This window comes from Aquarana catesbeiana, linkage group LG09, assembly GCF_042186555.1.
Source record: "Aquarana catesbeiana isolate 2022-GZ linkage group LG09, ASM4218655v1, whole genome shotgun sequence".
NCBI classification, from domain to species: Eukaryota; Metazoa; Chordata; class Amphibia; order Anura; family Ranidae; genus Aquarana; species Aquarana catesbeiana.
In genome coordinates this window covers 170,254,677-170,281,030 of record NC_133332.1, presented here as the reverse complement: position 1 = coordinate 170,281,030, position 26,354 = coordinate 170,254,677, and the positions used below count along the sequence as shown (strand labels likewise).

At 43.4% G+C, this 26,354-nt stretch overlaps 1 protein-coding gene across 2 annotated transcripts in view; it reads right to left on the bottom strand.

The window, feature by feature from the left end:
• Positions 1-9,756: 9,756 nt before the first annotated feature.
• SMARCA1 (SNF2 related chromatin remodeling ATPase 1) overlaps positions 9,757-26,354 on the bottom strand; it is a 409,892-nt gene continuing 393,294 nt past the window's right edge. For both annotated transcript variants that reach the window (XM_073599403.1, XM_073599404.1), the window contains one exon: positions 9,757-10,793. In XM_073599403.1, coding sequence (XP_073455504.1) covers positions 10,725-10,793 — 69 coding nt within the window. In that variant the 3' untranslated portion in view covers positions 9,757-10,724. The remainder of the gene's footprint in view (positions 10,794-26,354) is intronic.

Genomic DNA, 26,354 nt, shown 5'->3' with positions numbered 1-26,354 from the left:
CATTGATACATAATGTTGTGGCGTTGCAGTTCCATTAGTTGGGGTTTCATGGATCGTCTTTTAGTAATAGTAAGTTGGGATAGGTCAGCAAAAATTTGATAATTGTGTCCTTGAAAATTAAGTTCCTTTTTTTCTCTTGCAGCAATTAGTATTTGTTCTTTCGTTCTGTAATAATGAAATTTTGTGATTATATCACGTGGGGGTCCATCTTTCTTTTTGGCTGTGAGGGCTCTGTGTACTCTGTCCAGTTCTAAACGTTCCATAGGGATATCTGGCTTTAGTTCTTGTAATAGAGCAGTAATAGTAGATTGCAGGTCTGTCAAGTTTGAACGTCTGGCTCTATTTTCGTAATCTTCGAGCTTAGTTTGAAGTATTAAATTCTCTTTTTTTAATTGTTCCAATTCTGTTATATTTTCTTGGGTTGTAATTTCAATTTCATCCATTTTTATTTCTAAGGCTGCGGTGCGGTTTCCCAGCTCTCTTATTTCTTTGGTTAGGCTTTTTGTTATTTGGTCTGAGGTTTGTTTTAAAGCCTTATGAAGCATCTTTTCAAATTGTAATAATATTACTGGGGATACTGAGGAGGCTTGTGGAGAAGTTTGTGAGAGGATTTGTTCTGTATCTGACTCAAATGGAGAGTCTTGCTGTGACATTTTCTGTCTGTGAGAGCGCCCTGATGCTGTATCTTGTGAAGTGACTGGAGCTGCTTCAGCTGCAGTGAGTGCCTGTGAGCTCTTTGTGAGGTGATTTTTATTTCTGCCACGGTTTCCTCCCAGTACCATATTTCCTGCCCAAACTTTCACAGTTTGTTCCCTGGGGCAAAAAGGTTCAAATGGATACCTTTTGAGCCTGCAGGCTCCGCTTTGTCCTTCTCTTCTCTCCTCAGCGGTGTGGAGCTCTAACAATGCATGTCTGCTCTGCTAGGCTCCGCCTCCTGCCCTCGATATAAAATTTCAATGCAGGGCCCATTCCTGCGCCCAACAAGAGTATCTGTGAGGGGTTACAGTGTTGTGGCACCACCACCACCCAAGGCCCAATTTTTCTGCCCCTGTTTAACAGGGGCATGTACAGTAATTACAATTTTTGATATAATATTTCAACGCAGGGCCGTTCCTGCGCCCAACAAGAGTATCTGTGAGGAGTTACAGTTTGTGGCACCACCACCACTGCCTAAGGCCCAATTTTTCTGCCCCTGTTTAACAGGGGCATGTAATTACAGTTTTTGATATAATATTTCAATGCAGGGCCCGTTCCTGCACCCAACAAGAGTATCTCTGAGGGGTTACAGTGTTGTGGCACCACCACCACCCAAGACCCAACTTTTCTGCCCCTGTTTAACAGGGACATGTAATTACAATTCTTGATATAATATTTCATAGCAGGGCCGGTTCCTGCACCCAACAAGCGTAACTGTGAGGGCTTACAGTGTTCTGGTACCACCACCACCAAAGGCCCAATTTTTCTGCCCCTGTTTAACAAGGGCATGTAATTACCATTTTTGATATAGTATGTCACAGCAGGGCCCGTTCCAGCGCTCACCAAGAGTAACTGTGAGGGCTTACAGTGTTCTGGTACCACTAACACCTAAGGCCCAATATTCTGCAAAGTATATAGGGCAGGCCGTATAGTATATTTACTGCTATTCAGAGTATATAGTGCCTGGGGGACCCCCATGCCATTATTTTTTTAATTTGGGTGAGGGGGTTCCCCTTAATAACTATACCAGACCCAAAGGGCCTGGTAATGGATTGGGGGGGGGGACCCATGCCGTTTTTTTCAATGATTTTCATCTATATTGCCGGGACCCTGACAATACATTACAGCCACGAGTAGTTTTAAATGACATTTTTTCCCTTAGAAATGTCATTTTGCTGTGGTATTGTTCTAAACACGGGAAAAATGCGCTACTTTACAAGCATACTAAGGATACCCCCCCAGGCATGATATTTAATGGAATATTTCATTTTTATTGTTTCACTTTAGGCATTATTAAAATCACTGCTCCCACAAAAACGGCCGTTTTTTAAACTTTTTTTTGCATTGATACATGTCCCCTGGGGCAGGAACCGGTTCCCCAAACACTTTTTATGGCAATAACTTGCATATAAGCCTTTAAATTTAGCACTTTTGATTTTTCACATTCGTGTTCCATAGACTTTAACAGTGTTCGCGTTTTCAAACAAATTTTTTCCCTGTTCGCATGTTCTGCTGCGAACCAAACATGGGGGTGTTCGGCTCATCCCTATTCTCAAGAGTCCTTTGCTTACACAGTGTGTGAACAGGTTCCTTGAAGACAAGGCAGCAGCAGTGTTTTTCTGGAAAGGAAATCAAAGTTTGCATGCAGATTGGGACAGAGGGGGTAGGGTTTAGGTGGAATTCTAAAGTTCAGTAGATAGGGCTGGCAATGCTGATTGGGGTTTCAAAGCTGTTGTCAGCTCAAACAGGAAGTTAGGCGCATGCTGGATTTCTAGCAGATCAACAGTATTTTTCTGTGCTTGGAGTGTTTTTAAAGGGGTAAATATTTTTTTTTAAATATGCTTGTAATGCAGAGAATATAAACATACAAAATGTGAAGGGCTTAGTATATTGCCTTTTGCTAGCAGCTGTATAATTTTGGTTAGCGCTCATCTCACATTTTTTTCAGAATGCAGAGAATATGTTTTTGTTGTTGTTTTTATACTTTGTGTGAAACATTTTGTATACCACTTTCCCAGGCACCGTTGATCGATATCTTGGACATAGTGCAAGTACTGGTATGGAGCTTACCAATTCTTAGATGTAATGGCGGAATTAGATTTCTTTTTTGTCTTTACTTTATTTTCACCTGGTGATACTGCCAGTAAATCTGTTGTTTTTTCGAAAGAATAAGCTCTCCTGGAAATATATCAGAGTGCTGAGACAAAATATTTATCACTAACAGTGATGCTTACAATCATCAGCTTTTATTTATTCATGTAAAACCTTTATCTCCAAAAGGGAAAAAAATGTTGGTGTAACTGCCTGTGTAACAGCAGTGTGAGCTGGAGTTTGGCTTCAATTTGTTTGTTTATGTAAATCTGCTGGTCCATTTAACACTCTTCTCCCTCAAGACTGACAATGCTGCTGTCCAAAGGTGTACTTGCGCTCTTTCATGCAGAGTGGAAGCGCACTAATACAGAAGGCGTGTTACTGGCTAGATCACCAGGTAAAAACAGAGAGATAAAAGTCTAAAAAAAGAAAACTAATGCGGCCACCACATCTAATAAATGGTAAGTTGCAATATTTACCGCTTTAAGTTTGTGTCAATACAAACATATTCTTTTGAAATAAAGGGAATTGGAAGCCTATATTTATGTATTGTATATGTGTGGTCAACGACCTAGGATTCCAGCACCTCCAAACAGTTCATAGAGCGGCTACATAAGCAAAAATGCTGACTAAAATTGGTACATGCTAAATACCACTACTTAACATTTAATATATTTTTAAAATAGTTACGTCAGTTTTACATAAAACTGTACTGTAAAACTATTGTGGTTTACATTCAACTACCATTTTTCTTCCCTAGAGCATTATTGCAAAATTTTGAAGCCTATTGGTCAGTATAACAGCCTTTTCACTAATAGCAGCTTCCTTACTCCTTTCATGATATATTTACATTATCGATTTATAATCTTTTTAATCTAATCTATATATAATATTACTATATATTTACTATATTTATTAAAGAATGGTTCAGTTATTATTTTACAGCTTATTTATTTCTGTATTTGTATGATTGCCATTATAACAACAGGAGTAAATAGGGAATATACAGTTGACCTGACAAGAGAGTGCCCTATCTGCCCTACCTCCTGTTATTTCCAGTCAGGTGCATTTGTTAGCCGACACTTCTGATAACAGTATACAATGGTTTAGCAGATACCTTTCTTATTTATCTTATTTAATATAAATGTGTAAGGGAAATATTGGGAATTGTTCATTAAATGGCGGTTCCCTAATGATATAGCGTACACATAAATTGGTTAAAAACAAGCATTTATTCAAGTATGAAAAACATACATGCATGTGTGTATATATATATATATATATATATATATATATATATATATATATATATATATATAGGAAAGAGGGCTAACAGAACAGCCCAAAGAAAAAAAGTACACAGCTTAACATCAAAGGGTGTTACATGGAGATTGTTAACATGTTTCATAGCCCAACGACTGCTTCTTCAGGGCTTTATTCCATAGATTCTGGCTTCACACCTATATTTAAATTGTCTTGCATGTTCAAGTCAAGGGGAGACCAATGGTAGACCATCTTATTGGTAACAAACACATAACAGAAATCCCTGATAGATTTAAAGGCAATTAATGCAAGCATTCACATCTGTGTATGATGAATAGGTCAGAATCTAACCAATGGCTACACAGTTCCTTCACCAGGTACATAACATCCAAATAAAAGTTCCCATAGATGGAACGTTCGATCCAAATAGAGGGTCCACATATGTCCTGTGCTGAAATAGGGGAAGCGGGGGTATCATTGACTCCCGTAGGTTTCGTGGACGCATATGATATCTGGTTCTGTATTTGTATGAATGTCATTATAACACCAGGAGTAAATAGGGAATATACAGTTGACCTGGCAAGAGAGTGCCTTATCTGCCCTACCTCCTATTATTTCCAGTCAGGTGCATTTGTTAGCTGACACTTCTGTTAACAGTATACAACGGTTTAGCGGATACCTTTCTTATTCAATCTAAATGTAAAAGGGACATATTGGAAAATTGGTCATTAAATGCTGGTTCCCTGATGATATAGTGTACACATAAATTGGTTAAAAACGAGCATTTATTCAAGTATAAATATATATAGGGCAGCACAGTGGTGTAGTGGATAGAACTTTCGCCTAGCAGTAAAAAGGGTCGCTGGTTCAAATCCCAACCATGACACTACCTGACTGGAGTTTGCATGTTCTCCCTGTGCCTGTGTGGGTTTCCTCTGGGTACTCCGGTTTCCTCCCACACTCCAAAGACATGCTGGTAGCTTAACTGGATCCTGTCTAAATTGTCCTTAGTATGTATGAATGTGAGTTAGGGACCTTAAATTGTAAGCTCCTTGAGGGTAGGGACTGATGTGAATGTACAATGTATATGTAAAGCGCTGCATAAATTGACAGCCCTATATAAGTACCTGAAATAAATAAAATAAAATAAATAAATAAAAAACATACAATATATATATGTATGTTTTTTTATACTTGAATAAATGTTGTGCAGTGTGAAAGGGCCCTAATAGGGAAGCCTAACTTCTTGTAGAAGAGTGTTCAAATTTAGTCTACAACTGATAATGAGACCCATTAGCACAACACAGAAAGGGTTAATTTTGACAAACATATTTTAAAGTTGAGAATGAGGGTCACTTTAGGGGGACAGTGACCTGCGGGCACGTAGCATGCTGCTGCATAAGTGGGTGTGCTAAAAAAGTAGGTATGGTTAAAGTATGATGGCCGAAGGGGACAATCTGGCACCCTCTGGATGCCTCAACCACTACCCTCTTTAATTTCAAAAGCAGTGCCTGGAGGTGTATATATGCTGCAGCCACGATGCTTTGCTTCACAGCTATGTGAATGGGAATATATAACCAATAGGTATTATCCCAATGCGGCTGCAAATGTAGAAATACAGTTTAAGATTGTTCCCTCTTCTATTCATTCCAATCTCAATGACTTTTCTGGGTGGAACAGCTTACTCATTTGTAGTCTGGGATGCTTTAAAAGCGTATCTTTATGGGCTATTTGTGAAACAAATTGTGCTTCTTATAACAAAGAAGAAGAAATGGAAGAGGAATCTAAGAGTACAAGCGACTAGAGCAAAATAGAAAAATATTAATCCATCTAATATTTCATTTAAAGCAGCACAGGGAATATTGAAAAAAATATTGTGCTGCAGTAGGCAAAACATAGAAGCTTACATTAAAAGAAGCATTACTTTAAAGTGGGGCATGTATTAGCAATTATAACATGGACGCATCAGACAACTGCATATATAGGGGAAATATGAAAATGGGAATAGTAGTTTCTTCTACCACTGATAAAGTAGAAACTTTCTATTGATTCTGAGTAATTTGTATGCCTCTAAAAGGGCATAACATTTCCTTAAAATAAGATCCTGGGGAGTCAATGTTTTTCCAGCAGAGGTAGATATCCTTGCTAAGGCCTCATGCACACTGGGCGTTAAAAAAACTCCAGTAGTGTTAGCTGTAGAAAGCTGTAACTGTAGAATGAGTTTTTCAGCATTTTTGCAGTAGCATTTTTCAGCATTTTTTTCACAAAATTTTACTAACACAAAAGCTTATGGCTCAAAAACACTAATAGGTGCTGAATAGCCACGTTATTTAACTTTTTTCAGAGTTATGCCCTGTACACACGATTGCACATTCCTACAGCAAAATCCATCAGATTTTTTCCGACGGATGTTGGCTCAAACTTGTCTTGCATACACACGGTCACACAAAGTTGGTCAGAAGTTCCGAACGTCAAGAACGCGGTGACGTACAACACGTACGACGAGCTGAGAAAAATTTAGTTCTATAGCCAGTGCTGCTCTTCTGCTTGATTCTGAGCATGCGTGGCACTTTGTGCGTTGGAATTGTCTACACACCGAGTTAACTGTAAATGAGACACCTAGAAATGTTTCTTCCACGCTAGCGTGCGCAGCTATAACCAATATGTGTTGCGCGATATAACATTGATGGAACGCTACTCCAAGCACCAGATGCTGTTGCTCAAATGTTACACTGTGAAAGAGTGTACTGTCGTGAGCGTGCTCATCCAAAAGCTCTAGGAATCTATAGTGGTTCAACACAGCACACCATTTAGCTCCAAGGTATAGGAAGTGAAGAGCGGCCTCAGTCCCAGCATCTCCTGATAGCCACACCTTCTTACACGCTTCGCCCCACCTAACGGGGCTTAGTCATAGAGGTAGGATCATAGAGCAAAACTGACTTTTTATGCATCATTAGGCACTGAAAAAAAAAACAAGTATAAGGTGCAAATGAGCAAGTGAAATAATAAATGAAAAAGACCGCTGGGCTCCTCCTAACAATACAGCCAGTTAGCCCAACTATATTTTTAATTTATTTCACTTGCTCATTCACACCTGGTACTTGTTTTGTTTAGTGGCTGATGATGCATAAAAAGTCAGAGTCTTGCTCCATGATTCTACCTCTATGACTAAGCCCTGATGGGCAGGGTGAAACGTGTCAGTGACATGGCTATTGGAAAGAGCAGGGGCTGAGGCTACCTTCATTTCCTATACCCTGGAGCTGAGTGCAGCGTTAAATCACTATGTGTTGCGCAATAATTGACCCTACAATGTCCAGTTCAACAGGGTCTGGTATTTAAATGATAGACTTAGATGAGAAAATCTTGGGAAGATTAGAAAAAAAGCCATCCAAAAAATTGGACTTTTTCCAGCAGCGCAGAAGAGATGTCCATTCTGGTAGGACACTCAAAAAAATGAGCTGGGTAAAGGAGGGGTTATCCTACAGGTTTTTTTGTTTTTCAGTGGTTAATCATCCTGTGGGCACCAGTATGACCTGACAGCATATGACTTCTTGTGTCCCTCACTGGACAAGACTGAAACTCTTTTATTCAGTTTTATATATAGTGGGGAAGGTATAGACTGTCAACTTTTTATTGTTCTGCAGACAGATATAGAGCACACAAATTAATTCAGCTCTGTATCCATTAATACATCCTTAAATATATTTTTTAAATACAAGCAATATGATTTGGTATCAGCCTATTGCAGCACAAGGATCAGTTGTACTGCAGTACAAGGTGCCTGCTGATAAGAGGAGAGAACAAATTGAAAGTGAGATGAGCCTGCTGCCTCTTCTCTTTACAGTTTAAGCATACAAATCAACATTCAGTTCCCTGGATGTTCGCCTAACAATTTAAAAATCAGTAAACCCTAAACATAGCTCCCATACCTCTCTGAAGTAACTGAGTGCTGAATCTTATTTTTCTGGACTTTTTAAAGGCCAGTTTGGAAGCTTTGGGAAAAAGAGCATGAATAGCTTGGCCTTGCCATATACCAATACAAAAAATAAAAAAACAAATTAATAAGGGAGCGTTGTTTTTATAAGACTTAGAAGGCATCATTGATACACAATTTATTTAAATGCCCAGTAATCGTGTAATGTCCCCCCCCCCGCCCCGAACAATACCAGCCTACCTGCCTTTAGCATGGGAGGGTACCTTGCCAGGGCAATGTCTCTCCGCCCCCGCCACAAAGCAATTGGTAGCTTTGTTGATGGGGCAAGGGCCTCTTTGCGACATTCCTGACCTGATGGGTGTGGGGGGATCTAGGAGAAGGAGGGGGACTTATTGGAATTCAAGAGCACTTTTAAAATAAGGGGAATTTATCAGCATCTAAAAGCCCTTTACAAAGGGGTCTCCAGATATCTACTCCTCCACATGAAGGAGTATACCTGGTTACTCATTCACAAAAAATCTAAATAGTGAATAAAAACAGAGAATTCTTTGAAAGAGCCCTTTTTTAAAAATCCCTAAATAATGTTCCATGATGTAGATCCAACATCAATCATGTCATCCAGAGCCATTGTTAATCATGATGAACGACACCATAATGACCCACTAGCACAAACATGATGAGCAGTGCTGCAACAATCCTCTCTCCCTGAGACTCTGTCACAACAGACAGCTCCCTCGCTGATAGGTGAATGTCAATAAACCAGCCAGGTATCCCAAATGATGACATACTTAACTAAATATAGTCATGACCATATTTGGTCATTGGCTGGTTTGTTTACTTTCAGCAACCAGCCAGAAAGTTGTCATTTGCAACAAAGTATTGATGGGAGAGGATTATTGTATTTCATTTACTTCACAGAGCATCATTGTTTGGATATCACAGGGCATTATTTTTTGGATATCATGTTTTTTTTTTCTTCTAATAAATAAAGAACTTCATATACAGCGTGTGTTTTTTTTTTAGTATGCATTTTTTTCTGAATGTAAAACCAGGGGCTATGTACCTCTTAATCATTTACATAAGGTCGGGGGCTGGATGTCTGGGGATGCATTATTTTAAAGGGGGCTACCAGATTCTGATAAGTTCTCTCCCATATCCACTAGCCTACGGATGTGAAGAAGCAGACTTTTTTCCCATCAACACAGGGACCAGGTACTTTTTTTGCGAGGGGACCTCCTGGCAAGTTGCCCACACCATGTTAAGGGCATGTGTCCTGGTATGATTCAGGATATTGCTGACCCTCTCTTTCCTAGCCAGCAAGGTTGCATGCTCAGATAAGAGTATAGTATGGATCTTAAGGGGGGCCTTATGCCATTTTGTTATAGTTTTGTGTGGGGTTCCCCTTTAAAATTCCAGACTTGAAGGGCCCTATGATAGCTATGCATGCCCTTCCATCATTATTCAGTTTACATTGCAAACCACACATTTAAGTAAAGTGTGCATGTTTAAAATTGACAAACTATTTAGCTGCTCAACTGCTGGTTTAAACTGGGTTTTAATGTCAAATAATGAAATATTCTAGCTGAGTGTGTGTTATTTAATAGAAAAAAATCAGCGCCTTAAGCATCCTTTTTACTACAAATAATCTAGGAGCCTTATTGTGTTTAAATTTCCTTTTCCGTACTGTATAATGTAATAAATTGTTGTCACAATCTGACCAGATACATATTCTTTATTAAATGCATTATACTTGAATTAAAGAAAACATTGAGAAAAATCCAACTGATCTTTTATTTCAAAGTAACTGCATACAGTATAAAACATACAAAAGCCAAAACCTTCTGCGCTTGCATAAAACCAGGACAGCTGTATTATGAAATATATGAAATTCACAAAATACTTTAGATGTAAATACTGGAGGGGGCATAAAATATAATATCACACGTATTTCAGGAAAAGACATGTAAAAATATACACGTTTGGCCACATTTACATTTTTGCAATAAAGCACAACTTTGACTTAGACACTGGGCCTAATTTATATAAGTGTTTCAAAGTGTTTTATCCCATGCATGAAAGGATCCATGTCACAGTTCCCCTACAGCAGACCCCAACCCAAATGAAATGGGCTCTGAGCCTATCCATTTCTAAGCAGGCCCTACCATATTCTATTCTGTATCATGGCTCCTAAGAAGTTTGCATCATGAACCATTATTCCTTTGCAAAGACGGGAGAAATTACATTTCTTATATAAGGCAATATTAGTTTTATCTAAAGATAAATCAAATTCAGGCATTATAACTTTCAACTGACACTGGGATCTGAAAGTCTGAATGTGATTGGTGGGTGTGGGCAAAGCAAAATATTTCAACTCAAAACAATTTTAGAGCTTATATGGATGGGCATTTTTCCTACATTTAGCCTATGTTTGAAGTCCACTTTAAATGCAAGTCTGTAGATTCCCATTTACTTTAATTAAGCTAAGAGGATGATGGATCTGATGCTGCACTTGACTAGCTTTGCTTTGTGGTTCATTGGACACAGAATATCCTATTGAGATCCATTTATTCACATTGCAAGCAAAGTACATCAAACACAGCCTTTACTGTTGTTTGCACTTACTTGCGCTTAACAGTGCTATTATGAACAACATCTTTCTACAACTAAAAATGAGGACCAATATATAAGAAATGCACAAAAACAGCAGTTTTGTAACAATAACTTGAAGAACTTCTTGAGATTAAGATTTCACTTTCTTTGCATCCCTTTTGGAGCTGTCTGCTGCTGCATCCGCTTTTCTTTTACCAGACTGGAAAAAAATAAAACACTGTCACATATTTTACCTTGCACCAAATTTAATTTACTTGGTATATAAAAAATTTCAGAGTTTTAAAGGTAAAACTCACTGTAAAGTCTATTTCTTGGAGTTCATTTAGGATTTGGATACTGGCAAACAAAAAACAGTGACCAGCCTGGTATAACCACTCCCATTCCCAGCATGTGCCAGTTTTGTAGCAATATAGTGCCAAGTGCAAGACCATGAACATAGAGAAGTGGTACTTGTGCATTCAATGAACTCCAAGAAAAGTATTTTACAGTGAGTACACAAATACTTTTTCCGGGTAACTGAGGGGCACAGGATTCAGAGACATACGGGATGTCCAAAAGAAGTCCAACTGAGGAATGGGCAACAAAGCAAACAATTTGATAACAGGCTCACTAAAAAAAAAACAAACAAAAAAAACCCCAACAGATCTGCCTAAAGGACCTTACGCTCAAAGCTGACATCAGATGAGTCCTGAATATCTACTTGGTAAAACAGAGGACCAGGTGGCAGCCTTGCAAATCTGAGAAACGGTAACCTGATGAGGAAATGCCCAAGAAATGCTCACAACTCCAGTAAAGTGTGTTTTGACAGGAAAAGGTGGAACCTGATTCTTAGATTATTGTTAAAGCCTATAATCTTGAGTATGATCTTGAGAACTGGTGTAGAGGGAAGCTGATTCTGCTTTGTGGGTACCATCTGGTATGACAAAGGAGAGTTATGCCCCATACACACGATAGATTTTCCGTCGGAAAATATTTGATGGGAGCTTGTTGTCGGAAATTCCGGCCATGTGTAAAGTACCTGACCGCAAGAATGTGTTTCCAGCGAGATTCCATCGCGCTGGTTCTTGGCGACAGGGTACTGTACATCTCACGCTGGCTGGCTCATCGGGAAAGGAAAACAGTTTTTTCCTTTCGCGATGAGCGGCAAGCATTGCTGACAGGTGTCTGGTATGAATCATGAGGGGGAACGCCGCGCCAAATTTTAAATAAAAAAACTGGCATGGGTTCCCCTCCAGGGGCATACCACGCCCTTAGGTCTGGTATGGATTTTAAGGGGAACCCCCATGCCAAAAAAACGGCATGGAGGTCCCCCCAAAATCCATACCAGACTCTTATCCGAGCACGCAGCCCGGCCGGTCAGGAAAGGGGTGGGGACGAGTGAGCGCCCCCCTCCTGAACCGTACCAGGCCGCATGCCCTCAACATTGGGGGTGGGCGCTTTGGGGCAGGGGGATCCCCAGATCCCGGCCCCCGACCCTATGTGAATGAGTATGGGGTACATCATACCACTACTTATTCACCTGGGGGAAAAAAACTGTCAATAAAAAAAAACACACTAGACAGGTTTTTAAAGTAATTTATTAGTCAGCTCCAAGGGGTCTTCTTCCGACTTCGGGGGTCTTCTTCTGACTTCTTCGCTCTCTCCGGCCTCTTCTCCCGGTGTCCAATTCTTCTCCCGCTCTCCGGGCTCTCCTCCGCTCTCCGGTTCTTCTGCCGGGCTTCTCTGCTATCTTCTGCTCTTTTGCCGCTCTTTTGCTAGCGGTGGCCCGGTCTTCTCAGTCGTCTTGTTCCCTCTTCTTCCGATGTTGACACGACGCTCTCTCCCACTGTAATGCTGTGTGCGAGGTACGCAACGACTTATATAGGCGTGGGACTGTGATGTCATAAGGGGTGGGGTCACCGGGTGACATCACCCGGTGACCACGCCCCATGCCTATATAAGTCGTAGCACTACATCCAGACAATAGAGGGAAATCTGCTTCTGAGGTACAGGAGCTAAAAGCAAAGAGAGAGGCGCCTTCTAAGTATGAACTGTATAAACTTTATGGTACAGAAATTAAAAACACTCACAATTAGGTTACAGGAAATCAGCATGGGGAGAAATATCCTGCAGCAGTGCGTCTCCCGACTCGCTGGTCCATCAAGCTGTGTCACTCACGAGCCCTTTGAGAGATGTCCACCGGCACTGTGTATGGTGGTAAAATAGAGAGAAGGGCTGAGGCGCTGGTGGACCGCAGTGTCGTATGACGTCACCGGAAGTAGCAACGTCGTTTTGAGCCTTCCCATCAATAGTGTGCAGGCTCTGAAACGACGTTGCTACATCTGGTGACATCATACGACGCTGCGGTCCACAAATGCCTCAGCCCTCCTCTCTGCTTTACCACCATACACAGAGCCGGTGGACGACTCCCTAAGGGCTCATGAGTGACACAGCTTAATGGACCTGCGAGTCAGGAGAAGTATCCTGGCAGGACATTTCTCCCCATGCTGATTTCCTGTAACATCAATATGAGTGTTTTTGATTTCTGTACTATAAAGTTTATACAGTTCAGTTTTATCTACATGTTTTGGAGCATTCTTCTGCTACCCCGAGGAGGTCAGTTATAGACGGTTTCATCTTTCTGGATATCATCATCCTGTTACTCGGCTTGTGCCTTTCCCGGGCCAACTCCTATATCAATATCACAGACTAAGGTTTCTGGCATCATTTGAACTACATTTTATGCCAGAACTACCCCCATTTTCTGATGTACAGGAGCTGACAGATGGATGGCAGTTCATTGTCTTGGCTGTGATGAAAAGCCAAACTTACCAATGAAAGAGGCTCTGAGTCTCAACAGTACTTTGTGTAGATGTAAGACAAGAAAACATTTTTTTTTTTTAAAGACAAGGCTGCCAGTTTACACAAGCGTATCACAAAGGTGATGACAACAAAACAACCTTCCCCATGGAAAGTGAAATATCCCTTATAGGCTCAAGTGGGGTTTTTGTAGTGGCAAAAGAACCAAAAGATCCCATGGAGTGATGGGTAAACATACATTGGAAGCCACATGAAGCCTGTACAAAAGTTTTAATCAAAGAATGGGAGGATAGCAGTCACTGGAACAAAAAAGCAAGTGCTAAAATTTGATACTTGATGGTACCAAGGGCCAAATATTGGTCCAGACTTAACTAAAGGCATAACTTTTTCTTTACTTTTGGATTGAGTGAAGAGAGATTAGAACACCTGTCAGTTTTTATTGCTGTCTGTGCCCCCCACTGAGGAGATTTATCCTCTCTATTTGCCCTGTTTACCATTAGCATTGAAAGTGAAAAGTAAAAGAAAATCCCAAATTTTGTGTTATCCCCAGAAAAGTATTATGCCCCGTACACACGGTCGGACTTTGTTCGGACATTCCGACAACAAAATCCTAGGATTTTTTCCGACGGATGTTGGCTCAAACTTGTCTTGCATACACACGGTCACACAAAGTTGTCGGAAAATCCGATCGTTCTGAACGCGGTGACGTAAAACACGTACGTCTGGACTATAAACGGGGCAGTGGCCAATAGCTTTCATCTCTTTATTTATTCTGAGCATGCGTGGCACTTTGTCCGTCGGATTTGTGTACACACGATCGGAATTTCCGACAACGGATTTTGTTGTCGGAAAATTTTATCTCCTGCTCTCCAACTTTGTGTGTCGGAAAATCCGATGGAAAATGTCCGATGGAGCCCACACATGGTCGGAATTTCCGACAACACGCTCCGATCGGACATTTTCCATCGGAAAATCCGACCGTGTGTACGCAGCATTAGAGGGGAAATGTTCCAATGGGGACACTAGTTCTGATGGCCTGGGGGTCCACAAGGGTTTCCCTTAATTTACAGGGTTTTCCTCTCATTTCCTGTTTTGGCTATGGGAGAAGAAGTGAAGGAAAATCTCCCCAAAGGCACAGATGGCAAAAAAAATAAACCAATAATGGTTATAACCTTCCCTTACTCTACTACCCCCCCCCCCCCAAAAAAAGTTCTGCTTAAAGGGGTTGTAAAGGTATTTTTTTTTTTAAATAACAAACATGTACCTCCACTGTGCAGCCCGTTTTGCACAGTGTGGCCCCGAACCTAGTCTTCTGGGGTCCCTCGGCAGCTGTCTCAGCTCCTCCCCGCAAGAACTAAACACCTTCATGCGAGCTCTCTCGTGTGGTGTTTAGTTCTAGCGGGCGAGCTACTCTGATACAGCCGGCTATATAGACGCTGACTGTATCACTCGGCCCCGGCCCCCGGCGCGCCGCGTCATTGGATGTGATTGACAGCAGCGCGAGCCAGTGGCTGCACTGCTTTCAATCCATCCACTCTAGCCAATCAACGGCCAGGCTGAGCGGCGAAGATGATGTCGGGAGCAAGCGCGGGACTTTTGAAGGGTCAGGTAAGTAAAAACGGGGGGGCCAGGCATTGTCAGATGTTTTTTCACCTTAATGCATAGGATGCATCAAGGTGAAAAAACGTGAACCTTTACAACCCCTTTAAATGTAAAAAGGGTCAGAATATGCCACACCAAAAAATGATCTGGGGTGAAAGTTTCTTTCCTTTCATGGGCAATGGCTGACCTTTCGGGAAGTGGACTTTCTAGCTTTTAGCAAGAGATATGAATCACAGATTCAGAGAAGTCTTTATCCTCCCAAGACTTGGACTTCAACAGGCATGCTATTAAACCCAATGACTGTGGTAAACCAGTACTTGGGATACAAGATCCTGAGGATCTGGAAGAGCCCATGGAGCATCTACCAGGAGTCTGTTCAGTTCCACATCTCCCTGGGCCAATCTGGAGCTATGGGGATCGCCAATGTGCCATCCATCTTAATCCTGCAAAACAGACAGGGAAGGAGTTTCAGAGAGGAGCAGGCTATATGAAATTGTACTAATCCTACGGAGCATCCACTGCACCAACCAGAAGCTGAAGATAATCCCATCAAGTTTGTTGTTGAGCCTGGAAGCCAGGAAGCCCACATCTGACATCCCCCTGCACCTGGAGCTTTCCCAGGTCCTAGAACACCTCCTAGTGTAGGGCCCATTCCCCTGGATCCATGTGCTTCCAGCTGAGGATGTCTGTCTGACAACTGTCCTGAGTTGTAAATCCTGGACTAGGCTGGAAATTTAAGTTCTGCTGACTGGCAGCCAGACACTGCAGACTGAGGAAACTGCCTGACAATGGTTTATGTCTGGGATATAAACAGCAGACAAGGCTGTGAATTTCTCTGCAGGATAGGATCCAACTGACCCCTCTTACTGTGGCAAGGCTGCTGGGACCTCCTTGATGGTCAGATGGACATAAAAAAGCCATGTTTCGTGAGAAGAGATTCCTCCAACGACCAAGCCCACTAACAAAGTGCCCAGGACCTCCCCCTCTATTAGCGCCACAGTCTGGCATCCATCATATGAATATTCCAAAGAATAGAAAGGAAAGACTTGCCCAGATCCAGCACCAGAACTATAAAGAACCAGGGATAGTCTTATCCTTGGTGTGGACTGAATGTAGACTGAATCAGCCAATCCAGAGATAGGACTGATGTGAACCATGATGATGGAATTTGGCTTTGCAGATGTCTGCAGTGAAATCTGGTGAAGGGAGCTATGTCAAAGAAGGCTATCATTAGCTCTACTCATGCCGAGGCAAAGAGGTGGCCAGCTTCTGGATTAAACAGTTGGAACCTTAGGGCGGACAGCCTGAAACTTCTCATAAGGAAAGCCCGACCCAAATACCCCAAGTGATGAGTCTGTTCCAGCAACAATTCCTGAAGGTACAAGCTGCAAAGCAGGGCCTCCCAGAGAAAGCATGCTTTTTCAAAGAATTTTCAAATATTTATCTCTGGGGTTCTTAAACACTGGTGCATCCTTTAGAGTAATAATCAGTGCTTTATTAGGACATGGCACTGCCAGGTCAACAGTGGGAACAGTTAATAAAGGACTCCTTAATCAGATACAGAGCCGCAATACATTTGGGAAGTGTGAACAATTTATCAGAAGTTTTTCATTCTCAATACAGGATGTCTGGGAGTAATATGTGTTACAGAAAAGTTTTTTAAAGTTTTAGGATCTCTAATGGATCCCCTACTAGTAACAGTGCTAGTAGAAGCTACAAGATGTTCTTCCATTTTTACGGTGGCATGTACTACATCAATAAGATTCCAACTGGTCTAAGTTTGGTAGGGGCAATATCATCTGCCAAGGTTTTTTGAGACTTTTTGTCAGAAAAAGCCTCTACAGCAGAAGGCTCAAAGGCCACTAAAGCTCTAGGTAAGTCAGATAATAATTTTGAAGTGAAAGGCATAGAGGTCATAGCTTCTGTGGTCAGCATCGATGAAAGTTGCAACTTAGCCCATAACTGCATGGAAATCCTCCCTGGATAAAGACTGTAAGAAAGACTCCAAGGAATGTAGGGATTCAAGGGCAACAATGTTCCAGGTTGTCGGTGCCAGAAACAGCACTGCAGGACACCCCAAAACTGTTAGTGGATTGTGAGCTGCAGAGACTTGATAAAGAGACACTGCTCTCTTTGTGTTCGTGATCCAAAATGCTAGGATTAACATAGCTCAGAATACCAGGTAAAACCTTGGGTACTCACAAACCAGCTGCTAAAAACAGGAACAGTTCAGTTTGTCGAAGATGACCAGGTAATTGTAGGTGGCAGCATGGACTAACTGAGGCAAAACCATGTGTCTATTGCGATTAGGAGCAACGGCAGAAAGATGCTACCTCACAATAAATGTCAGAAACAAAGTGGGATGTGAGCAACCTTTTCTGTGGAAGCCAATGGATAAAAGATAATGGTGTTGCATAAAAGTTCTAATAACAGAAGAAGCTTCCAATGCAAGCCCCCACGCGGCTTACCTATCAGGTAGTCTTCAGTTACTGGATCAAACCAGTAGCTGCCACAGCTCAGGATTTGAGAAGCGCTCTGTGGCCAAATAACACAGTACAAAATGGTCTAGAAAGCAACACAGTGCAGAACCCAATGCCCAAAAAGTGACATTACTGGCAGGCCCCACATTTGTCCTGTCCAGCAGGGTCCATGTAAGGGTCCATGTACGGCCTCCAAAGCTATTGCAAATGATACACTAATCTGGATAGCTGCAATCAAAGTCAGTGAGCCAATGAGGAGATGGGAGGGGGCGAACCGCAGCTTCATGTCTGAATTGACACACAGAGCAGCAGCTCAGCTCGGGTGTCCCCCTAGCAAGCTGCTTGCTGTGGGGGCACTCAGCAGGAGGGAGAGGCTAGGAGCACCAGCGAGAAACCAGAGAAAAGGAGGTTCTGGGCTGCTCTGTGCAAAACCACTGCATTGAGCAGGTAAGTATAACATGTTTGTTATTTTTAAATGAAAAAAAATGAGACTTTAGTATCACTTTAAATTTAACCACTTGACCACTGGGCACTTAAACCCCCTTCCTAACCAGACCAATTTTCAGCTTTTGGTGCTCTCACATTTTGAATGACAATTACTCAGTCATGCAACACTGTATCTATATGAAATTTTTGTCCTTTTTTTCACACAAATGGAGCTTTCTTTTGGTGGTATTTAATCACCGCTGGGTTCTTTATTTTTTGCGCCGTAAAAGAAAAAAGACCGAAAAATCTGTAAAAAAATACATTTTTCTTCATTTCTGTTATAATATTTTGCAAATTAGTAATTTTTCTTCATATATTTTGGCCAAAATTTATACCGCTACATATCTTTGGTAAAATTAACCCAAATCGGTGGATATTATTTGGTCTTTGTGAAAGTTATAGAGTCCAAAAGCTATGGTGCGAATATCTGAAAATTGATCACACCTGAAGTACTGACGGCCTATCTAATTTCTTGAGACCCTAACATTCCAGAAAAGTACAAATACCCCCCAAATGACCCCTTTTTGGAAAGAAGACATTCCAAGGTATTTAGAAAGATGCATGGTGAGTTTTTTGAAGTTGTCATTTTTTCCCACAATTCTTTGCAAAATCAAGGTTTTTTTTTTACTTTTTTTTTTTCCCACAAAATTGTCATATTAGCAGGTTATTTCTCACACACCGCATATGCATAGCACAAATTACACCCCAAAACACATTTTGCTATTACTCCCGAGTACGGCGATACCACATGTGTGAGACTTTTACACAGCGTGGCCACATACAGAGGCCCAACATGCAGGGGAGCACCTTCAGGCGTTCTGGAGCACCCAGGCCAATTCTGACATTTCTCTCCTACATGTAAAAATCATCATTTATTAGCTAGAAAATTACATAGAACCCCAAAACATTATATATGTTTTTTTAGCAAAGACCCTAGAGAATACAATGGTGGTCGTTGCAACTTTTTATCTCGCACGGTATTTGCGCAGCAATTTTTTAAACGCGTTTTTTTTGGAAAAAAAATTGTCTTGTGCTTTAAAAAACCAAAACAGTAAAGTTAGCCTAATGTTTTTGCATAATGTGAAAGATGAAGTTACGCCGAGTAAATAGATACCCAACATGTCACCTTTCAAAATTGCACGCGCTTGTGGAATGGCGCCAAACTTTGCTACTCAAAAATCCCCATAGGCGACGCTTTAAAATTTTTTACTGGTTACATGTTTTGAGTTACAGAGGAGGTCTAGGACCAAAATTATTGCTCTCGCTCTACCGATCGCAGCGATACCTCACATGTGTGGTTTGAACACCGTTTTCATATGTGGGCGGGACTTACGTATGCGTTCGCTTCTGCATGCGAGCACACAGGGACAGGGGTGCTTTAAAAAATTTTTTTTTTTTTTTATTGTTCATTTTACTTTATTTTAGTTTGATGCTTTTTTCCAAAAAAAAAAAAAAAAAATTTTGACCACTTTTATTCCTATTACAAGGAATATAAACATCCTTGTAATAGGAATATGGCATGACAGGTCCTCTTTACAGTGAGATATGGGGTCAATAAGACCCCACATCTCACCTCTAGGCTGGGAAGCCTGAAATAAAAAAAAAAAAAAACGATCCTGGCTTCGATCGTAGCGGTGAGTCGGTAGAAGCGTGGGGGGGGGACATCCCCTCTCGCCTCCCGTAAGAACGATCAAGCAGTGGAACAGCCGCTATGATCATTCCTATGGTGTAGGGAATCGCCGGCTGAAAAAGCTGATATCTGAATGATGCCTGTAGCTGCACCCATCATTCAGATATCCCCGCACAAAGTCAAGGACATTGTATGATGGCCGGCGGGCGGGAAGTGAATAAAACGCTTTTTTTTTTTTAACACAAAGTTGTCCATTTATACAATATTTCTACCACATAACATGTACATACCAAAAATGACACCCCAAAATAGATTCTCCTACTCCTCCTGAGTACGGCGATACCACATGTGTGAGACTTCCACAGCCTGGCCACATACAGAGGGCGAGTACAGCTGAGCATGGCTCAGCATGGCAGGGTATGGCGGGGTATTGCGGAGTATGGCGGGGTATTGTGGGGTATGGCGGAGTATGGCGGGGTATGGCGGGGTATGGCGGAGTATGGCGGAGTATGGCGGGGTATGGCGGAGTATGGCGGGGTATGGCGGAGTATGGTGGGGTATGGTGGGGTATGGCGGAGTATGGCGGAGTATGGCGGGGTATTGCGGAGTATGGCGGGGTATTGCGGAGTATGGCGGGGGCATGGCAGAGTATGGCGGGGGCATGGCAGAGTATGGCGGGGGCATTGCAGAGTATGGCGGGGGCATTGCAGAGTATTGCACAGCATTGGAGAGTATTGCACAGCATTGCAGAGTATTGCACAGCATTGCAGAGTATTGTGGGGGCATTGCAGAGTATTGCACAGCATTGCAGAGTATTGTGGGGGTATTGCAGAGTATTGCACAGCATTGCAGAGTATTGTGGGGGTATTGCAGAGTATTGCACAGCATTGCAGAGTATTGTGGGGGTATTGCAGAGTATTGCACAGCATTGCAGAGTATTGTGGGGGTATTGCAGAGTATTGCACAGCATTGCAGAGTAGTGAGGGATGGCTGAGCATGGATGGATGGATGGCTGGATGTCTCTGTGCAGCGCTGTGGGCACTACACATCCAGCCCACAGCGCTGCAGACATCCATCCATCCCCCTCCCCGTTCACTGTGTACCGATCGGTACACAGGAGGGGAGGAGAGGAACCGGCGTTATCAGATGACGCCGGTCTGTTTACATGTGATCGGGCCGTCATTTGACGGCCCGATCACATGGTAAACGGCCGCGATCAGCGGCCATTTACCGGGATCCGTGATGCGCCGGGTCCTCTGGACCCGGCGGTCACGGATGTGTTCGGGTGCGCGCCCCAGGGGGCGCGCGAGAGGGGAATTCCGGGAGGACGTCATATGACGTCCTCCCAGAGTTATCCAACCGCCCTGCAGCCGTCATTTGGCTATGGGCCGGTTGGTAAGTGGTTAAACTGTGTCGGGTGTGTCAGGGGGTGAAGCTTTCTCGGAAGGGTCATTGTCATCTGGTATCAGGGGATCTATACATCATTGGCCCTCTTGTGGTAAACATTACAAAATATATTACAGCGCACACATTCAAGAATGACATTTCCTGCAAGGCTAGTTAAAAACGCCTGAACATATTCAAAAAATACGGGGGTTTGGTCACACTATATGGTCATATAGTGCTAAGCCCACTTACTGCGACATGTTCAGGCGTTTTTAACTAGCCTTGCAGGAAATATCATTCTTTTAAATTCTTTATTTTTTCACACTAAGTATATACAGCCAGTTACACATCCGATATTAGTGCAATGTCAAAGTCAAACATGAGGAAAAAATGTAAACAATAATACAAAAAACAAGGTCAGCAAATCTAGATACCTTAATTAGCACCATACTCAAGGCTTATGGGGGTGATACCCCGGTATAACAATAGTGACTATGTATGAGACCTTGTGGGTGCTCTGGGAGCTTAGTTGTTTGACCTAAAGCTGACTTCCATGTATGTCAGGTCGTGCCACTCAGTGATACAAGATATTTTTACATATAATTGGGGAACATGTGGATCTAAAAAGCTATATAGCCCAGACATGGGACCTGTGGAGAAGTAATGATTTTAGGATTTTCTCTATATCTGGTCAAAAAACCCATGAATGAGGATGCATAATACGAGAACTGGTATCCCCAGAGGTAATAAAGGAATATAACCAGGATAAAAGGGGAGGAAGGGTAAAGAAGGGGGAGGGGACAGAGAGGAGGGCAAAGACTGAGAAGATGAGGTAGTAAAAAGGGGGGATAGATTAAAGTGTGATAATATGATATAGTGGGATGTGGTGTCCTCTGCCTGGGAGATGATGCTAGCCCCATTAAGTCAATTAGATTGTGCCATTTCCTGGAGATATGCTTCTGTATAGATAAAGTACTGCCAGGGTCTCCAGGTCTCTCGAAAGGTCTCCTCTCGATTGTGCAAGGTCGCAGTAAGATCCTCCATGTCCCTTAGTTCGTTCACTTTAGTAAACCATAGGGACTTTGCCGGTGGTCTCTCCGTTCTCCAGCAAAGGGGGATGCAAGCCTTGGCGGCATTCAATAGTTGGATGGTGAGAGAGGTCTTGTATTTTTTAATGGGTCGTTCTGATAAATGGAGCAGACAGGCTGCAGGATTCCCCCCCAGGGAGACACCGGTCAGGTGTCTGATTGTGCGGGTAACCTCAAGCCAGAATGGGGTGAGCTTGGTGCATGTCCAGAAGATATGTAACATCGTCCCCTCCTCAGCGCCACAACGCCAACAAAGGCTGGGGACCTGAGGGAAGAGACAGTGTAGAACGGCAGGAACCCTGTACCAGCGTGTCATAATTTTGTAACAGGTTTCCTGTACCCTAGTGGCAATAGAGGATTTCTGGGCAAAGTAGAGAATTTTTTGTCTCTGCACATCAGTGAATTGGGTTCCGAGTTCCGCCTCCCATTTAGTGAGAAACAGGGGAACGTACCCTTCCTCTGGTTGGGTTAGGGTTGAATATAGCAGTGAGAGACAGTGTCGTATTGGTTCCCCACGGTGGCAGATAAGCTCCAGTTCAGTGAGTTGGCGGGTAATGCCTGGTTTCCTTAGGCAGCTGCGCAGGTAATTACGCAGCTGTAGGCCACTCCAGAAATTTAAAGGGGGGTCCGTCACTGATGTCCCGGCTTCTGACGAAAGCTAACCGTTGGGCCCCAAGAAATCGTGTAGACGAAGTCTGGTGCCCATTGCCAGTCGCTTAAATTGCGGACTCTGAATCCCAGGTGGGAATTCCGGATTGCCTAGAATCGGCACCATGGGGGAAGGTTGCGGGGACACCGAGGAGCGTCGAAAAGCATCTCTAACCACCGACAGGGTGCTGCCCAATGTGGGATGCTCCGCAAGGTCCCTAGGTAATGATGTAGTGATCCAAGGCCAGCTCTTGGCCGTACCCCCGGAGTCCTCTACCTCCATGGCGACCCAGTGCTTTGCCTCTGCATGACAATGCCAGTCCACCAACCTAGTTAGGTGGACTGCCCTGTAATAAGCCTTAATGTCTGGTAGGCCGACCCCACCCCTACTTTTCGCCAGGTAAAGAAGTTGGAATCTGATTCGTGGTTTGCGATGTGACCAGACAAAAGCCCGGAACATGGAGTCAATTCGTTTGAAAAAAGCTGGAGGTAATAGGATGGGAAGTGCCTGCATCAGGTATAAAACCCTTGGCAGCAATGTCATCTTGAGGGCACTACATCTGCCGAACCAAGTCAGCGTCAGAGAGTGCCAATGCAGGAGGTCTGTTTTGAGACGGAGGAGTAGCGGGGCATAATTTGCCGAGTATAATTCGGCAGGATCTGAGGTAATGTCGACTCCTAGGTATCGTATAAGCTTGGTTGCCCATCTCAATGGAAAGGCCGAACGTAACCGTTGGACAACACTTCTGCCTACCGTTATGTTGAGAATGGAGGATTTGGTTAGGTTGATCTGAAAAGAAGAGAGAGTACCATATTCTTGAAGGGATCGGAGTAAGTTGGAGAGAGAAGTAAGTGGTTCTGTTAGAAAGAAGATAAGGTCGTCCGCGAAAGCGGCCACCTTGTGGGATCCCGAAGGTTTCGGGTAACCCACAATTTCTGAGTTCGCCCTTATCGTACACAGAAGGGGTTTCAGGGACAAGATAAAGATCAGGGGGATAGGGGGCAGCCCTGACGGGGGGCAGCCCTGACGTGTGCCATTTTGGATGTCAAAAAAGTCCGATCTCGTCTCGTTAACCTTGACCGATGCAGTGGGGTGTGTATACAAGGACAGCATCCACTGCAGCATGGATGAACGAAGGCCTATGTGCTCTAAAGTAGCCCGAATAAAGGACCAATCGACACGATCGAAGGCCTTCTCCGCGTCGGTTGACAGCAGGAGAAGAGCCCGTTTGGAAGTCTTTGCCGCATGTATCAAATTTAAAACTCGGATGGTGTTATCCCGCGGTTCTCGTAGCGGCACAAAGCCTGCCTGGTCTCCGTGAATAAGACTCGGTATGTGAGGGAGCAGTCTATTGGCCAGGGTATTGGCAAAAAGTTTTAGGTCCGTGTTCAGGAGTGCAATAGGGCGATAAATCCCACATTGCAGCGGATCCTTACCCTCTTTCGGAATGAGAGAAATATAGGCCCTTAAGATATCTACTGGGAATGAGTTTCCCTCCGTGATGGTATTAAGGGCAGAGACCAAAGTTTTGATAATGTGTAGAAAAAAGTTTTGTAGTACACTGGAGTTAGACCGTCAGGGCCAGGAGCCTTTTTTGGTTTCGAAGAGGCCAGTGCCGCTCCCAATTCTGCAACAGTCAAGGGTTCTTCCAGCTCCTCCCTTACGTTGTCGAATAGTGATGGCATGCCTGAGGCAGCTATGTAGGACTGGGGGGTATGGCTGCCCTCCGTCGGGGAGTCCACAGATTGTTGTCTGTCTAAGTTATAAAGACCCATATAGAAAGAGCGGGACTCCTCAGCCATGTCTGAAGAGGTATTTAGCTTCTGTCCCGTGGAAGTCTGTATGTGAGGGATATAAGTTTTCGTGCGAGGGCCCTGCAGAGCTCTGGCCAGAAGTGACCCAGGTTTGTTTGAGAACTCAAACATAGTACGACGTGCCCATGCTAATTTCTGTTTTGTCTTATGAAACAGAAGTGTACAAAGTTCCTCACGGGCCTTCTGAAGGTCCCGGAAGGTTGCGCGAGCAAGAGTAGCCTTGTGTACACTCTCCAGCTTACGGATCAGTGCAAGGAGTTCCTCCGTGCGTCGAAGTCTATCGTGCTTGAGACGGGCTCCTATTTTGATCAATGAGCCTCTTACAACCGTCTTGTGGGCCTCCCAAACCACAAGGGGTTGGGAACTGACCCTTCATTGACGGAAAAATACTCCCGCAGTGCGCTCAGTATCTCTGAGCAGGTTTCCTCCGATTGAAGCAGGGCTTCATTTAGTCTCCAGGATGGGGGAGACCGGGCCAATGGCCCCAACTGGAGTGTCAGGTGGACTGGTGCATGATCGGAGAAAGATATGACATCTATGGACGTAGAAACCACTTTATTTAAATCTTTATGTGACATCAGCAGATAGTCTAACCTCGAATAGGTGTGAAGCACCTGGGAATAAAATGTATAGTCTCGATCTTGGTTGTGGAGCAACCGCCAAGGGTCAACTAGGTGTAGGGTATGAAGGTCTGCTTTAAGACGTTTCAAGCGAGAGTATGATAGGTGTGAGGTTCCACGTGAGACGTCTAGGGCCGGATCCATAGCAAAATTAAGGTCTCCGCCAAAGATAAGCATCCCCTCTGAAAACTCCAAGAGAGGAGCTTGCGCAGGAACTGCGGATGGTCCACATTGGGGAAATAGACGTTTGCAAAAGTGACCCGCACATCAGACACCTTTCCTTTTAGGAGAAGAAAACGACCCTGCGCGTCTGCCCGCTGTGCCTCAAACACCCATGGAACCGACCTGGCTAGTATGATGCTGACCCCCTTTGATTTGGAGACCGGAGAGACACTGTGGTATGCCAAAGGAAAGGCTCCGTTGGTCAGCCTAGGGATAGAATCCACACGGAAGTGCATCTCCTGTAAAAAAGCAACATGTGTTTTGCCCCTGCGCAGGTCAGCTAGAAGCTGCGAGCGCTTCTCCGGTATATTGAGGCCACGCATATTTAGAGAGGTGATCTTAAGGTGAGCCATTGTATTTTCTGGCAGGGAAATGGATGTCAACAAACGCGTGGAAGATTCCCCCCCAGGCAGAGGTCAAAGATAAAAGAAGATAGACCAGGGGGAAGAGAGTAAGAAAACAGAAACGGGGTGAAAGGACGGAGAGAGAAGTACAGATACTAGTAAGGAATGTGTGTGGGGAGAAAAAGCGGAACAATAGAAAGGAAAAAGGGGGGGGGGGGAAAGAAAGGACGGGAGAAGGTAGTGTGAGGGGAAAAGGTAGGAAGGGAAGAGGGAGGGGGTAGGGGAGTGAACGGTTCCTGTCGTAAACTAACTATGGGCCCCTGTTGTGCACTAAAAGTGTCCACACAGGGGTCCGCCCTAATGGGGGGGTGAAAGGAGCGTTAAGATCTACTCTAAATTGAGTAGGGTTAAGGCAGTTATCGGATATACAATATGAATGGAGGTGTGGGGGAATAGCGCCCCAGAGAATCGTAATGTTTCTTATAGGAGAACCAACAAAACTTAACATTACCTTTAGCAATTAGTACCTAAAGCGGAGCAGCATAGCACCCTCCGCCATGACCATTCGGTGATGGTGTTTCCGGGTGGCCCATGAACGCTAGAGAAAATCCCAGCGCCAATGCAAACAGTAATAAGTGGC